Consider the following 17,239-nt stretch of genomic DNA (forward strand, 5'->3'; position numbering starts at 1 on the left):
CTGAGAGAGAGAGAGAGAGAGAAAGAGAGAGAGAGAGAGAGAAAGAGAGAGAAAGAGAGAGAGAGAGAGAGAGAGAGAGAGAAAGAGAGAGAGAGAGAGAGAAAGAGAGAGAAAGAGAGAGAGAGAGAAAGAGAGAGAGAGAAAGAGAGAGAGAAAGAGAGAGATGCAGCAACCACTATAGCTTGTGATAAAGAGCTTGGATTGGGCTGGGGAGACAGGAGGAGCTGGGAGAAGTGAGGAACGGATCAGTAGATCAGTGCAGATCCCAGGAAATGAAGGAGAGTGTTGCAGGGGGTGGAGGTTCACCAAATCTGACTCCGAAACTTCCACAACAGGCAACCCCTTTACTTCCTGCACTTCGGGCGTCCAAGCCGCAGAATCGCCCTTTAAGGAGCAGCCTGAAGGGTGTGGGATAATCTTTGGGAGGCATGCTAAAGCACCGCAGGGCTGGAGGGGCGCTTTATTATTTCATTGCAACACCTCCCATTTGATTAATCAAACACTTGTTTGGTTCGTTTTCTTCTGGCTAAATAAACAGAATGGTTGAAGTTTGAATTGTACAAATTGGCTTTCAACTAGACTACACTGTGAGCTACCGAGGAGTGATTAGAATTCACTTTAGGTCACAAGCACAGGAAAAAAGAACAAATCCTCTCTGGTTATCAAGTTGTCTTTTCTCTGTCAGGAGGTGGGGTTGAGCAGCTATGGAAATGGATTTAGAGGAGAAACAGGGAGAAAAGCAATGTCTCTTGAGCTTTTTAGGGAGTAATCCGAAAGAGTACGGAAAAGCGCATGGGAGAAGTTCTCTCCCGCCAGCCTTGCTGAGTGCCTGGGATGCAAAAGCAAACACGCTTCATCCTTGCCTTTGAGGAGCCACAGCTATGAACACACTACTTATTTCTTTCAGTTTGTAAATCATTCCTTTTAACCATGGACCTGCTTGTTCTGTGTTTTATTAGAACCCTTTCTAGCCACAGATAATTCCTAGGAGGTTGCATAATACATTAACAGAAATTCCTGACTTGAGAGAAAAGCTTAGGGCTTCAAGCACAGCCTGGGGACTTTCCTAGTCCCGTGGTTTTCAACAGCTGTCCCACCCCCAACAATACCCTTTCACAAATCCTTAAAGGTCTGTGGGTGTGTTAGGCTGCAGTAGGAAAAAAACATGCCTACTGTCATGTGAAAAGCCCCATGAGTTGGCCGTTTGGGAGGTGCTGACTGACAAATAATTTCCTTATAGCTTCCTCAGTGGTTGCATACATGGATGACATCCAGCAGAACCTGTTGCACAGGCCTGGATGGGAGCGCTAGACCCAGGCGATGGGTAAGGGAGGAAGCCATTGACCCTGCCTCCAGGCTGGGGTAATCCATGCTTTCCTTCTTACCCCCCAGGACCAGCTTTGGTTGTTAGTAATAGGCTAATACCACCGAGAGAGCTGAGAGATCATGAAATCTCATTTCTTTATGTTAACAATGAAGTTCAGTCATGTCTGGTGGAACCAGAGGTCCCCTGAGTTCTAAACCTCCATCCATCCATCCATCCTTCCATCCATCCATCCATCCATCCATTTATCAAAAAATATTACTGAGCTACTACTTAGTGTCCGACACCGCTTGTTCCACGATGCCAGAACAATCTCCTTCTCGGAAAAAGCAAATTACAGAGATAGTCTTCAGTGAGTTTAAATCTATCAGTTACAACTGATGCTTGCTTTTATGGTTAAAACAGGTTTGAGGTTAAGTGGCTTTTAAATTACCTTTTGTATCATGCAGGTGAACTGACACTAGATGGTGAAAGATAGTCCTAAAGTCATTTACTCCAAATGGATGAGGGGAGTGAAGGAGGAGAGGGATTTGCATAGACTGAGGGGTGGTAGGTTCAGGTGGGTTCTTGGATGGCAGATGGCACCATGAGGAACAGGTGTTGGTGGAGGTGGATGATAGTATTAGTTTGGTTTTTAATTGTTGAGTTTTAGAAACCTACAGGCAATTGAAAGAAATTGTTCAGTAGTTTTAGAAATGAAAATCGAGAGCCTGGGCCAGAGATCAAACAAGATGCATATTTGGAAGTCATTGGCAAGTAGGCGATAATTGCAGCTACGAACCATGGCAGTCCTCCATCTTTCTTCAAGCTCAGAAGAGTTTCAAACTTTTTAAATTGAAAAATAATTCCTTAAAGAAATGTCATTGCTGTGCCCTAGGTCAATAAACAGGTTTTATTGATTCACACACTTTTCTCTTCTCCTCGTTACATGTTCTGATATCCATTCAGTTCACCAGCTTGGCCTCTGTTCTCTGAACTTAGAAACAACGAATGTCCAGAGATCTCAACCCCAAGAACATGGGTGAACACCTTGTTTAACTTCTCTATCCTGGGCTTCAGGTCTTTATTTCCCCTCCTTTAGGAGTGAGGTGAAAGAGCGTCCTCTCATCTACCTTTTACATCATTATACAGAGCTTGCTAGGTAATTGCGGGTTTTCTTAGTTGGTTTCCTCTTGTGGTCGGAGAGTCAGAGAAGGTGGTTGCCAAGAAACTGCCCATGACAGAGTTTACTATGCCAGAGCTCCTTAATACAAGCTAGAAAATGAACTGGGCTCATCGTTATTCAAGGTCGTTAGCTTATAGAGCAGTTACCATTTTGAACATTGCTGGTCACTGTGCTGGAGGAGACAGAGATTTCTGGAGGGTCTCACCTCAGCAAGCAAATGCCCCATTCTGGAAATGACATATATCTGTCCTATTTGAAACTCTGTCTTGTAATTCTTTCTTGAGAAAAACAAAACAAACAAAAACTCTCTCAAACTCAAAAGTTGGGCAGGCATAATCACATGGTGACAACCAACCTCAAAGAGAGTAGAAGTGCAGTCCTACAAGGTTCCTAGAAGGGAAAGAAATATTGGATAAGCTGTGCTAATAGCTATTACATTGTCATTTCAGAGCCTCATCAGGGATGTATTCGGTCACTCGCTCACACTCTACTGCTTTTTCAATCGATTTTTAAATTTATCTTCCCATTTGTATTAATGCATTTTTTGACTGTTAATGAAGAAATACCCAAGACTGGGTAATTTATAAAGAAAAAGAGGTTTAATGGACTCACAGTTCCACATGGCTGGAAAGCTTCACAATCACGGCTGAAGGTGAAGGAGGAGCAAAGGTACGTTTTACATGGCAGCAGGCAAGAGAGCGTGTGCAGGGGAACTGCCCTTTATAAAACCATCAGATCTCATGAGACTTATTCGTTATCATGAGAACAGCATGGGAAAAACCCACCCTATGATTCAATTACCTCCCACTGGGTCTCTCCTATGACCAGTAGGGATTATGGGAGCTACAATTAAAGATGAGATTTGGGTGGGAACACAGTCAAATCATATTGTTTTACCTCTGTCCCCTCCCAAATCTCATGTCCTTACATTTCAAAACCAATCATGCCTTCCCAATAGTTCCCCAAAGTCTTAACTCAATTTAGCATTAACTCAGAAGTCCACAGTCCAATGTCTCATGTGACAAGGCAAGTCCCTTCCACCTATGACCCTATAAAATCAAAAACAAGTTAGTTCCTTCCTAGATACAGTGGGGATAAAGGCATTGGGTAAATACACCTGTTCCAAATGGGAGAAATTGGCCAAAATGAAGGAACTACAGGCCCCATGCAAGTCCAAAATCCAGAAAGGCAGTCAAATATTAAAGCTCCAAAATGATCTCCTTTGATTCCATGTCTCACATCCAGGTCATGCTAATGCAAGTAGGTTCCCATGGTCTTGGGCAGCTCTGCCCCTGTGGTTTTGCCGGGTACAACCCCCACCTCCCCCTCTACCCCGGCTGCTTTCATGGACTGGTGTTGAGGGTCTGTGGCTTTTCCAGGCACATGGTACAAGCTGTCAGTGGATCTACCATTCTGGGGTCTGGAGACCTGTGGTCTTCTTCTCACAGCCCCACTAGGCAGCACCCAAATGGGGAGACTGCATGGGGGCTCCAACTCCACATTTTCCTTCTGCACTGTCCTAGTAGAAGTTCTCCATGAGGGCCCTGCCCCTGCAGAAAACTTTGGCCTGGACATCCAGGCATTACCATACATCCTATGAAATCTAGGCAGAGGTTCCCAAACCTCAATTCTTGACTTCTCTGCACCCACAGGCCAAACACCATGTGTAAGCTGCCAAAGCTTGGAGCTTATACCCACTGAAGAAATGACCTGAACTGTACGTTGTCCCCTTTTAGCCACAGCTGGAGCTGAAGCAGCTGAGACACAGCACACCATGTCCTAAGGCTGCCTAGAGCAGGGGGGGCCTGGCCTCAGCCCAGGAAACCATTTCTTCCCCTAGGCCTCCAGCCCTGTGATGGGAGGGACTGCTGTGAAGGTCTCTGATATATCCTGGAGAACCTGGAGACATCTTCCCCATTGTCTTGGTGATTAACATTCAACTCCTCATTACTTGTGCAAATTTCTGCCGCAGGCTTGAATTTCTCCCCAAAAAATGTTTTTTTCTTTTCTACCTCATCATCAGGCTGCAAATTTTCCAAATGTGTATGCTCTGCATCCTCTTGGATACTTTGCCTATTAGAAATTTCTTCTGCCAGGTACTCTAAATCATCTCTCTCAAGTTCAAAGTTCCACAGATTTCTAGAGCAGGGACAAAATGCTGCCAGTCTCTTTGCTAAAACATAGAAAGAGTTACCTTTATTCCAGTTCCCAACAAGTTCTTTATCTCCATCTGAGACGACCTCAGCCTGGACTTTATTGTCCATATCACTATCAGCATTTTGGCCAAAGCCATTCGACAAGTCTCTAGGAAGTTTCAAACTTTCCCACACCTTCCTGTCTTCTGAGCCTTCCAAGTCTTTTGGAAGTTCCAATCTTTCTTGCTTCTTCTGAACCCTCCAAATTTTTCCAAACTCTGCCTGTTACCCAGTTCCAAAATCACTTTCACACTTCTGGGTATCCTTATAGTAGCACCCTACTCTACCTGTACCAATTTGCTGTATTAGTCCACTTTCAAACTGCTATGAAGAAATACCCAAGACTGGGTAATTTATAAAGAGAAAGAGGTTTAACTGACTCACAATTCCACATGACTGGGGAGGCCTCACAATTATGGCAGAAAGCAAAGGAGGCGCAAAGGCACATCTTACATGGTAGCAGGCAAGAGAGCACGTACAGGGGAACTGCCGTTTATAAAACCATGAGATCTTGTGAGAACTCACTCACTCTCACGAGAACAGCATGGAGGTAACCATGCCTATGATTCAGTTACCTCCCACCATGTCACTCCCCTAACACGTAGGGATTACGGGAACTACAATTCAAGATGAGATTTGGGTGGGGACACAGTCAAACCACATCACCCTCCAGTTAGCTTCCATATCGTCCACTCAATTATCCTTTCCCTTCTCTTAGTTTCTGTTTTTCAGTTTTTCTGTCCCACAACTCATAGTTGTTCATGGTCCCTCGTTGTACCTTAATCTATCTTGTTGTATTTCTCTAGTCGTCCATTCCAAGTCAATTATGTTTATGACAGAGAAAACAGTTACCGTAGCTGCAAGCTGGGCAGAGGGTTTCACCTCAGACTACTTCCCAGACCCCAGTCTATAGATAGACTTATTGAGAGTCTGTCTACTCTCACCCTTGAGTAGAAAGTCCCCTGTTAAAAGTAATGTAGTCAAACAAGACTATCCCTTCCTCAGATGCTATGTCTACCCCTTCCTCAGATGCTATGTCATAGAAGTTACCCTTACAGGGATCCATGTGCATGGTGGGGACCATAACTATCATGGCTAGGAGGGTTGGTGATCACAACAAAATGCAATTAATTATTATTAGGGCCTCAGCTATCAGTGTCAAATGAATCCATAAGATTTAATATTATGACTACAAAGAGGTTTCTTACTTTGGTTCTTAAGGACAGTTAAAAGTCAGTACATTTAATGAACTGACATGGCTATAAAGTTTCTTTATTTTATATGAAGTAGTATAATGTTAGCCAAAGTATACTGTAAAAAGTTAAGGATGTTACTGTAGAGCACTACAAAACATAATGCAAAAAATTTGATCAATAGATAAAATTAAAATACAATTATAAAAACTATTCAACAGATAAAAATGAATGCAGGAAAGGACAATAAACCAGGAGTGAAGGAGGGGAAAAGAAAAAATATTGTAATATGGTAGATCTAAATCTAACCATAACAATATTACATTGACTGTTAACGGACTAAACACTCTAATTAAAAGCCAGAGATTAATAGAACTGATTACAAAGCAGGGCCCAAATATATTCTATTTATAAGAAATGCAATTTAATTATAAAGACATAAATAAGGTGAAAGTAAATGGATGCAAAAAGATAAACCAAGCAAACAATAAGCATAAGAATGTTGATTTGGCTACATTAATATCAGTTAAAAGACATAATGATAGAAAGTATTAGAAAGATAAAGAGGGATCTATCATAATAACAAAAAAGCTGACTAATCAAGAACACCTAAAAATTGTACATGTATATGCACCTAATAATAGTGCAACAAAATACATGCATTAAAAATTGACAAATTGAAAGGCAGAAAATGACAATTCCATAATTTTAGTAAGAGATTCTAATACCTTTCTCTTAGGAAATGATACTAAAATCAAGTAAAATATCATCAGCAAGGCATGGAGAATCTGAATATTATCAACCACCTTGCCCTAATCCCTGTTCATAGAATATTGTGCCCAACTACTGCAAACTCAGCATTCTTTTCAAGTGCTTATGGTATGCTTAATAAAAACGACCATACATTTGACAACTAAAGAAGCCTCAATAACTTTAGAAGCCTTGACGCCACACAGAGTATATTTTTTGTCCACAACAGAATTAAAAATAAATTTAAAATATCTATGAAATTCTTAATATTTGGAAATTAAACAACACACTTCTAGATGTTTCATGGTTCCAGAAAGAAAATAACATTTTAGATATCTTTTAAATAACATTTAAAAGTACCCCCAGACAGAAATACTTCAAAGTGAACTTAACAAAGATATGCTAGGTCCTTTCACTGAATATTATAGAACTTTACTGACAGGAATTAGAAGACCTAAATAATATCATATTCTTTAGTGGAAGAGTCAGCATTTTTAAGGTATTGGTTTTCTCCCATTTTATCTATAGATTCAATAAAAGCCAATCAAAATCCCAGCAAACACTTTAGTAGAAATTGACAAAGCTGATGCTAAAAATTTGTTTGGAAATATGAATGACCTAGACTACATGAAACAATGTTTAAAACTAAAGAACAAAACTAAAAGACTTACGTGATGACTTACTATAATGCCATGATAATAATAATAATTCTACACAAATGACAATATTAATTAAAGAATAGAGATATAGACTATGAAAGAGACTGGAGAGTTTAGAAATAGACTTACATATACATGGTCAATTAATTTTTGGCAAAAGAACCAAGACAATTCAATGGAAGGCAGTCTATTCAACAAATGGTACTGAAAAAATCTGGTATCCATGTGGAAAACATGAAAATCACCCCTAACCTCAAGCCATATTTAAAAATTAGCACAAGATGTATCACAGATGAAATGCCAAAGGTATAATTATAAATGTCCTGGAAGAAAATACGGAAATAAATCTTTATGACTATATAAACAAAGACTTTTTGACCTTGGAGTAGTCAAAAGACAGGAAAAGCACAAATTAAAACACACACAAAAAAGGAAAAGCAATAAATTGGATTTTATGAAAAGAAAAAGAAATGCTCTTCAAAATGCACAATCAGAAAAGCAATCTACATATGAAAGAAAACATTCACTATACATGCATTTCACAAAAGACGTAGAGAATATGCAAATAATTTTAAATAATTTTAGTTCTCAATAAGGCTATAAACAGCTCAATTAAAAATAGGAACAAGATTTGAGCAGATACACCATAAAAGATGATATATTCGTGGCCAGTAAGCACATGGAAATATGCACAACACAATTAGTAATCAGGGAAATGCAAATTAAATCACAGTGAAATGCCACCCATCCATTTGAATTACTAGAATAAAAAAAAAAAAACTGACAATATCAAGTGTTGACAAGGATATGGAGCAACTGGAAATCTCATACATTTCTGTTGGTGTTCTGCAGTAGACAGTGATTGTCCAAGTCTACCCCAAAAGTCCAAGGAAGCTGAGAGGCAGATAAAAGAGATGTATATACCTAGTTTTTTTAGAAATAAACATTTAACAGAGACTTAGGAACAGAAGCTATGCTTGTGTCTTCAGCAGTGTTGAGACAATACGGTGGAGCCCCATGCCATTAACTCCCAGACCCAGGACTTACATACCATAGAGAAGGAATGTGTAGAACAATTGTAGGGAAAGGCAAGAATGTTGTATAAATCTGTCTATAGGCAGAATTTATGGGCAAAGTTGTTTGGGCTTACTGTACTTACTTTACTTACTGTAAGTCAAGGGTACAATTTACAGTTATGCTTTTACAAAAAGCACAGTGGATAAAACAGAAATCTTAGAGGCATTCCTGGAACTGGGATTAATCAGAAATCAACATGGTGGATTAGCATCTAAGATGAGGTTGCTTTAGGCTCCACAGGTGGGTATATAAAATGATATGATAACTTTGTTTTTATTCACCCTGTTGCCCAGGCTGGAGTGCAGTGGCATGATCTCTGCTCACCTGCTCACTGCAATATCCATATCCTAGATTCAAGGGATTGTCGGGTCTCAGCCTCCTGAGTAGCTGGAATTACAGGCACATGCCATCACACCCAGCTGATTTTTGTATTTTTAGTAGAGACAGGTTTCACCATGTTAGCCAGGCTGGTCTTGAACTCCTGGCTTCAAGTGTTCCACCTGCCTCAGCCTCCCGAAGTGCTGGGATTACAGGCATGAGCTGCCATGTCTGGCCTGATATTATGACTTTGAAAAACAATTTGGCAGTTTCTTACAACTTTCACATATCTACCATACTACCTAGCTGTTGTACTCCTACGTATATATGCAAGAGAAATGACAACACAGGTCTACAAAAAAGGCTTGTACATGAACGTGCACAGTAGCAACATTCAAACAGCCAAAAACTTGGGGGTGGGGAGTGCAAGTATTCATTAACAGGTAAATAGGTAAATAAATGAAGAAAATATGCCATAACCAGATAGTGGAATACTACTCAGGCATAAAAAGGAAGGGACCGCTAATATGTGCAACAACTTGGGTAACTCTCGAAAACATCATGCTGAGTTAAATAAGCCAGAAAAAAAGAGTTCACAATTTGTTATTCAAATTATATAAAATGCAAATTAATCTACTGTGACAATAATAAATTAGAGATTTCCTGGGGCAGGGTCAGAGAGAAGGATGGACTTCAAATGAATGAGGAACCTTTCAGGGTTCATGGAATTGTTCTATATCTTGACTACGGCAATGGCTCTATGGGTGTCTACAATGTCCAGGATTCATTCATTTTAGATGCGGTTTATCATATGTAAGTCTTCCCTCAATAAAGTTAACAAGAAAAAAAATGTCAGCACATTTGGGATTGACTCTTCACCTCTGCTGAGCCCTGGTCGAAGGACTAATGTTTTTAGTCATTGTGTGAGTCTCTGTGTGTTAAAAGGGCTTTGCAAACTTTAACAGTGGTGTTGGCTACAGGACCATCACTATTATAATGTTGGAAGGCTTGGAGAATCTTTCGTTAAAGGTAACACAAAAGGATCATTTGCTGAGACAATGAGTGAAGAGGGAAAATCTAACCTTGTTCTCCATGGGGCTGTGGACATGTTTGAGATTTAGCATTGGCTGAGCTTTTCCCTTCAGTGTATAAAAGATACACACACATTATTGTGACTTGAAATGAACCCAAAGAAAATCTTTGCAACTATAATGTTACCCAGAGCCTGGTAATTTGAAAGGTAAGAACTGTTTTTCGTGCAGTAGTAAGGATTGTGATTGTAAATGCAATCTTCTTAATTATATGTACTACTTTAGCTTCTGAAACTGCCATGGCATCTTTCTGGCAGGGCACACTGGTGTCCAAAGACAAGGCTGGCCCAATTGACTTTCCCAGGCCATTGGAACAGTCTGGGTAGCTACTAATAATTTAACAAGCTATGTAAAAGAATTTTAGTTTATGGCAACAATATTCAAATCTTCGAGTCTTGGCCATATTCTCTGAGTTTTCTTTGGATTTGAGAGTCAAATAAACAGTCAGGTTCCACTTAACCTCATTCAGATTTTCCTTTTCTGAGATTGTGGGGAGTGTGTGACTCCTCACTGTGGCTTCACTCCTTTCAGTGTGAGCTCAACTCCAACAGTGCAATACCCAGGCCTTCTAAGACCGGTATGTGGCAGAAAGTGAAATTGGACTAAACAAACTCACCGAGTCGAGACACAACCACTAAGATCCTTTTGGATTCATTCAAAATCATAAGTCACATTTTGTTTCAAATACTCAGCCCAGGTTTTCTTAAAGCATGGCTTCAGTTTGTTTAAATAAAATAGACCAGGATTTTAACAGTTTTGCAAAGTATGATTGATACACAAACAGACCGATAGATGTTGTCCAGGTCCTTCATGGATCAGACACTCAGAGTGCATTAAACGTACAAGAGTTTTACTAGAGAAACTCCTGTGAGGGAAAATGGGGAAGAAGCCCAGGGGAATGGGAGAGCCCTCACGTCACAGTGCAGAGTGATTCCAGGGGAAGGAGAGAGGGAAGGACAGAAGCTGGATGGGACTGTCTTTACTGCATTTCTTAGAGACTTTATCAAGCTCATCAGGAACCGCAGGCTAAAACACGTATCCAAGGAGTCTTTTTCCTTCCAGGAAGGGGCCTATCTCAGTGTCCCTGCTAAGCTCAGGCCTTAGCTGAGAATGGCAGATGGAAATCCCTGCAGTTAGAGATCTGAGGGGCTCCGACTGCCCCAGATAGAGAGGTGGATGATAGACAGCAGATGGATAGATGATAGATAGATAGATAGATAGATAGATAGATAGATAGATAGACAGATAGATAGACAGACAGAATTAGAAAATATATATCTGTAGTAGTTTTCTCTAGGAGGGATTGTGGGACATTTGTGGGGCTTTTCCTTTGTTTTTTTTGTTTCTGGACATTTCTACACTTTATCGTGTATATTCTTAACCAAATTCAGTTTAAGATTTCTGCAAGTCTTTCTCTTTTTAAGTAATTCCTTCCCTAATATCAGAAATTCACAATGTCCATGGTATGTGTGTGTGTCTGTGTGTTTGTTGCATGTGTCTGTTGCTTGTGTGTCTGTTGTGTGTCTGTTGTGTGTGTGTGTCTATTGTGTGTATACTTGCTTGGACCCATTGGCACCAAGCTTTCTGATTCTTCTTCATCTTCCCCAGCTTCCTCTCCTCCCAGAAAATACACTAGAAACTTATCTTTGAGGGAAGACGGCAAGCCTATTATAACCTTCTGCCCACATTCCCTTATCTAACCGTGCTTATTGGCTACTGGTTACTTATTACATTGAGCAGTGAGCACTAATCCATACACTCAAAACCTGCATCCTAGGCTCTCTTAAGAAATGTGATTGAACCATTTTGGGAATAAGCCACAGTTTAAGGCCTTGTAAAATTCAAAATAAAATTATCTGTGCTCTGAGAGACTTAGAACGAAAACTTCTAGTCTGTAATACAAGTTAACTTCACAGTATGATCATTTTGTTTATAAAAGCTGCACTGGGTGGAATAGTGTTCCCTCAAAGATCCATGCTCACCTGGAACCTCAGGATGGGATCCTAACTGGAAACAGTGTCTTTACAGTTATCCTTATTGAAGGCGAGCTCACACTGGACTATGGTGGGCCCTAATCCAATGCCTGGTGTCCTTATAAGAAGGTAATATGACACAGAGGAGACACACAGAGAAGACCAGGTGAAGATGCAGGCAGGGACTGGAGTGATGCACTCACAAACCTAGGAACAGTGAGGACTGCTGGCAGACACCGGAAGAATCACACTGCCATGCCTGGCTAATTTTTTGTATTTCAGTAGAGATGGGGTTTCACCGTGTTGCCCAGGTTGGTCTCGAACTCCTGAGCTCAGGCAATCAGCCCGCCTTGGCCCCGAAAAGTGCTAGGATTACAGGTGTGGGCCACGGTGCCCTGCCTAATTTTTTGTATTTTTAGTAGAGATGGAGTTTCACCATGTTGGCAAGGCTAGTCTCGAACTTCTGACCTCAGGTGATCCACATGTCTCGGCCTCCCAAAGTGCTGGGATTACAGGCACAAGCCACCACCCCTGGCCAAAAACAACAATCTTTTATCATGAAGGTGATATTAGAGGGAGTCAGCAGAGCTCGGGCTTACAGACGACCTGGAGTGGCCGGGACTAGGAAAGGGGCTGGAGGAGGAATGAATTCCTGCAGGCTGCAGACCACGGAAAGGGGTCAGTGTGCACACAATGCATTGTGTGGTTCTGGTGAGTCCTGAGGATGAAGCCAAAGCCAGAACCCAAAGGCTGTCAGGCCACACCCGATATCAGTGGTGACACCGAGTGTCCCCGTAAGGAAGATGATTCCCATCTTGGAGAGATCAGAGTCAAGTAGAAGGCCTGGGCGAGTCTGGTAGGGTGCAGCATGGGGGGCCACAGCCAGAGGGGACATGAGAGCCAACTGTGAAGGTGAGGGGGCATCTTCAGTTCTAGAAGGTCCATGCAGTGCATCTGTGCCTCTGCAGCACGCAGAATACCGTCATGACCACGATTTCCTTGAGTTTTAGCTTCCGCCCTCTGCTCTGATATTTTGCAATTTTCCTGGTGTAGATAGAGGCTCAGAGGCATGTACTGTGGTTTCGCAGGACTCCTCAGGGGCTGATATTCCCAAAGGTCTTCATTTCTGCAGAGATCTTCGTTCAGCTCTTCTCTGTGTCTCATTACCTGTACACCTGCTGCCGCTTTGCAGGAGCTAGATCATAGTTCTGGGCTGTGGAGAGGCATGAAACCGTGATAAGTAGATCCCTGCAGCTTCAAAATAACGTTGAAATAAATAGAGAAATAATGGGAAAATTCAGAGAGTATGTCACATAGGCTAGAGTCATTTGGGGGATTTGATGAAATGATGTGTATGGAGGGAATAACAGTCTAGGTGTAATCAGGTAAGATACACCACATGATAGGTTAAATAAAGAATGTGAATGCATTATAAAATGTATTAACTATAATAAAGGCATAACTATAAGATATAAGGAAACTCTCTATGTACCCTAGGGCTGAGGGAGGGCACCCAAGGAAGGACACGCTTGGGAGGGGTTCACCTCTTATCCGGAGAAGGTGTGGACTGGCCACTGGGTAGCAGAGAAGTTGGCTGCTTTAGCCAGACTGGAGCTGGTCTGGAGTTGCTGGGCAAATAATCGACCACCCTCTGGAAGGCAGGCAGGGCCAGACATCAGTCAGCAATCCCTGTGCCGGGGCTGCAGTGGGAGCCTGCACTTGGAAGATGGCAGAGAATCTTCAAAAGAGCAGGCTGCATCGGGGGAGGGGGAGAAGGCTCTCAGAGGGTGGGCTGCTGGGAGCCCTGGGCCACAGAAATGTTGCACGTGGGCCATGCTGGGGTTTTTTGCAGACAGGTTATTGCCAGGCCGAAGCTGTAGGGTTGCAGAGGGATCACTTTCAGAGCCCGTGGCTCAGGCACGATCCTCTGGAGCTCCTCACACCCACATGGCTGACTGTCCCCACAGGCCTCAGAAAAACTACAGGAAGACCCTTCTACCTGCACCTGAATGTCCTTTCTTTCTTTCTTTTTTTTTTTTTTTTGAGATGGAGTCTCGCTCTGTTGCCCAGGCTGGAGCGCAGTGGCATAATCTCAGCTCACTGCAAGCTCCGCCTCCCGGGTTCACGCCATTCTCCTGCCTCAGCCTCCCGAGTAGCTGGGACTACAGGCGCCTGCCACCACGCCTGGCTAATTTTTTGTATTTTTAGTAGACACAGGGTTTCACCGTGTTAGCCAGGATGGTCTCGATATACTGACCTCATGATCTGCCCGCCTCAGCCTCCCAAAGTGTTGGGATTACAGGTGTGAGCCACCGCTCCTGGCCCTGAATGTCCTTTCTAGGCCCTCTACCAACACAGCTTAACTAAGTGCTCACTTTAAAGAAAAAAATGCTTAAAGGAATTCCACTGTCTATTATAGAACACAAATGGAACAGTACATTTGGAGTTTAGAGGCAATAAATTAACTGCCGCTGAAAGCTTAGCAAAGAGACCAGCACGTAGTAGGGGCTCAGTGATTGGAAGTTGTGAGTATTACACTTTTTATTCAGTGAAACCGAATACATCTAAATTATTGGGAATACAGTTAAAAGGCAGTCATCTTAGTATTTTTTGTTGTGTAATTTATTTTTGTGTATTACTCAACTAGACACAAAGCTGAGAATCTGCATGCAAAGTATTCCTAGTTTCTATTCATAATTCATATTTATTTTCTCTCCTTTTTGTCTAGGTCTTATACAATATGTTAATTGCCTTTACAAAGATGCATAAATTTGAAGACATAGAACCTGTCGACATCTTGGCTGGATGTGCCCGATTCATCATTGTGGGGCTTGGAGGGATATCGTTTGGTATCGTTTTTGGATTTATCTCTGCGTTTATTACACGTTTCACTCAGAATATCTCTGCAATTGAGCCACTCATCGTCTTCATGTTCAGCTATTTGTCTTACTTAGCTGCTGAAACCCTCTATCTCTCCGGCATCCTGGCGTGAGTACAAACCAAGGATCAAGTCACATAGTAACAGAAAGTAAGTTTAGGACCACATCATGTGAACCAGGCATCTGGGAAAGACTTGACTAAGGATGCTAACCCTCCAAGGTGTTGCAGGATTTAGGAGCTTCTAAACTTTTATAAAACCTGATTCAGGTTCTTTGTGAAACGAACATTCTCTCCAACGTTTGCCTTCGTCTTCTTCTTCTTGTGATTTGCCTGAGGAAAGCATAGCAATTATCACTTCAATTTAGAAGGCTCAGGAAAGCTGGTACAGAGAAGATCTGGGGAAACTTCAAGGTTAAGTTCTCATCTCAGTAGTGTGTTTTTTCCTTGAAAAGTGAATATTTTGTTTTTGTTTTTGTTTTTGTTTTGAGACGGAGTCTCTCTCTGTCGCCCAGGCTGGAGTGCAGTGGCGCGATCTCTGCTCACTGCAAGTTCTGCCTCCAGGGTTCACGCCATTCTCCTGCCTCAACCTTTTGAGTAGCTGGGACTACAGGTGCCCGCCACTATGCCCGGCTAATTTTTTTGTATTTTTAGTGGAGGCGGGGTTTCACTGTGTTAGTCAGGATGGTCTCGATCTCCGACCTCGTGATCCACTCACCTTGGCCTCCCAAAGTGGAAAAGTTAATTTTAAAGTTGAAAAGAGGCATGCCTGAGGGACTGCCATTCCTGGGCTCTGCCTTCCGCTGTGCCCCTCCAACCACATCATGCAGCCATGGCTCTTCAGTGTGGGATGAAACTAGGCAGGTGGGATAAGACTAGAAATCTACATTTCTTGGCTCTAATGAAAATATTTTTGAAATGTGTATCCTTATGTCCTTGTATCCTTGAGATGTTTATCTTTGAATGAGGCTTCTCAGCATGGCTTATTATATCTGGCCATGTTGTTTTCTCTATGGCACTATCTTTCTTTCCAGCTATTCAGGCTAATACATTTAATTTTATTGTAGAGAAATACCTCTTTCAATTAAATGTGATAGTGTAAACTCCAGGCGTCTGTCACTTTCCCACCTGGAAAATAATCAAAACTTCTAAGACAAGGCAAGTTTTTTTCTTTTTCCCATACTTGCTTAATGGCTCTAGAGCAGATATATTTGAAATAAGGCCAATAAAAGAGAACCTTGCATTGCTTTAGAAGTTTTGATCATTTATGATTGGGTTGGAGGAAATGAGAATCTTGCTGAATTATTCTGTTATTTTGGTTTAAGGCAGAGTAAAGTAGAGTGTGAGTTGGGACTGACAAACTCTTTATGAAGAGGGCAAGAGAGAAGCATTCCGCATTGGGTGTGCCGATGGGAATTACGTGTCCTTTAATTTCACCGTGCCACGCCCACCTTCCCACCACATTCAGCTTTACCTTGTAAAGATCCCTTAGGGAGGGAAAAGAGGGAGGAAGACGATCTGTGGACAATCCGCAGCCACAGAGGGGAATAAGGGAGATATTCCTGCATCAACAAGGGCTTTGTGCATCTGTGGCATCGGCTGTGGGGAGGGCGTTTTGTGGAGGGGGAAAACCTCATGGATTTTCTCTGAGACTCGACTCTGCTCCTTTTATAGAATCACAGCCTGCGCGGTAACAATGAAAAAGTACGTGGAAGAAAACGTGTCCCAGACATCATACACCACCATCAAGTACTTCATGAAGATGCTGAGCAGTGTCAGCGAGACCTTGATCTTCATCTTCATGGGCGTGTCCACTGTGGGCAAGAATCACGAGTGGAACTGGGCCTTCATCTGCTTCACCCTGGCCTTCTGCCAAATCTGGAGAGCCATCAGTAAGAGACGGCAGGACCCCAGAGTCTCTGGTCCTGCTGCATTTTCAGTTCTTTTATTCCCATCTGCAATGTAAAAACTGGAGGACTGAGTAGATGCTAACTGGTTTTACCGGTTAGGGTAGACTAGGCACCTGGTTGTGAGCAGGAATCTTTCCTGTTTGTTCCCTCAGTCAGCTCAAAGTAATTAGTGGTTGATCAGGTTCTGCACTGAAGCAAGGTCAGGGCAAGGAGTATTTTATTTAATTGAAGAAAGAGCTTTCACATCTACCTATTTAAATATAATTCAGTCAATGGAAAATACATGTTTGTTACTTTTATTTGGAGTTGCACCAATGTTTTTGGTTCCTAAGACCAACATATCCCTTGCTCTTCACTTCTTTGCAGATTTGTATCCTCTCGCACCTTAAATTAGATATGGATTATGAACTGCGGGCATTTATTTACACTTTCACTATAGGATAAGTGAGATCTCACAAACTGTATTCTATGGAAGCAAATAGTGATAGAAAATATCCCCCTAAACAGTATAGGTGGTTTTATTTGAGGGTTGAGTGCATGAATGTGTGATGTATAGCAAACAAAAAAATCAGGAAGTGAATATTTTTAAAAGAGCTTTGTATTAATTAGTAAGAACAACTTTAGAGTGTAACTGGCATCACACCTGTAAAATGTAACTAATCTTTTAAAATGAGAACTAGTGGTTGATGATTTATCTTGTACATTTA

General features: G+C 41.8%; 1 protein-coding gene across 1 annotated transcript in view; it reads left to right on the forward strand.

Annotated features, from left to right (window-relative positions):
* The window catches only part of SLC9A4 (solute carrier family 9, subfamily A (NHE4, cation proton antiporter 4), member 4), a 58,396-nt gene that overhangs the window by 14,066 nt on the left and 27,091 nt on the right, over positions 1-17,239 (forward strand). Inside the window, exons 3-4 of the mRNA XM_011956612.1 lie at positions 14,474-14,733; positions 16,297-16,514. Of these exons, the coding sequence (XP_011812002.1) occupies positions 14,474-14,733; positions 16,297-16,514 (478 nt within the window). The remainder of the gene's footprint in view (positions 1-14,473; positions 14,734-16,296; positions 16,515-17,239) is intronic.

This window comes from Colobus angolensis, unplaced genomic scaffold (genome assembly GCF_000951035.1).
Source record: "Colobus angolensis palliatus isolate OR3802 unplaced genomic scaffold, Cang.pa_1.0 Scaffold42, whole genome shotgun sequence".
In the NCBI taxonomy this organism is placed as follows: Eukaryota; Metazoa; Chordata; class Mammalia; order Primates; family Cercopithecidae; genus Colobus; species Colobus angolensis.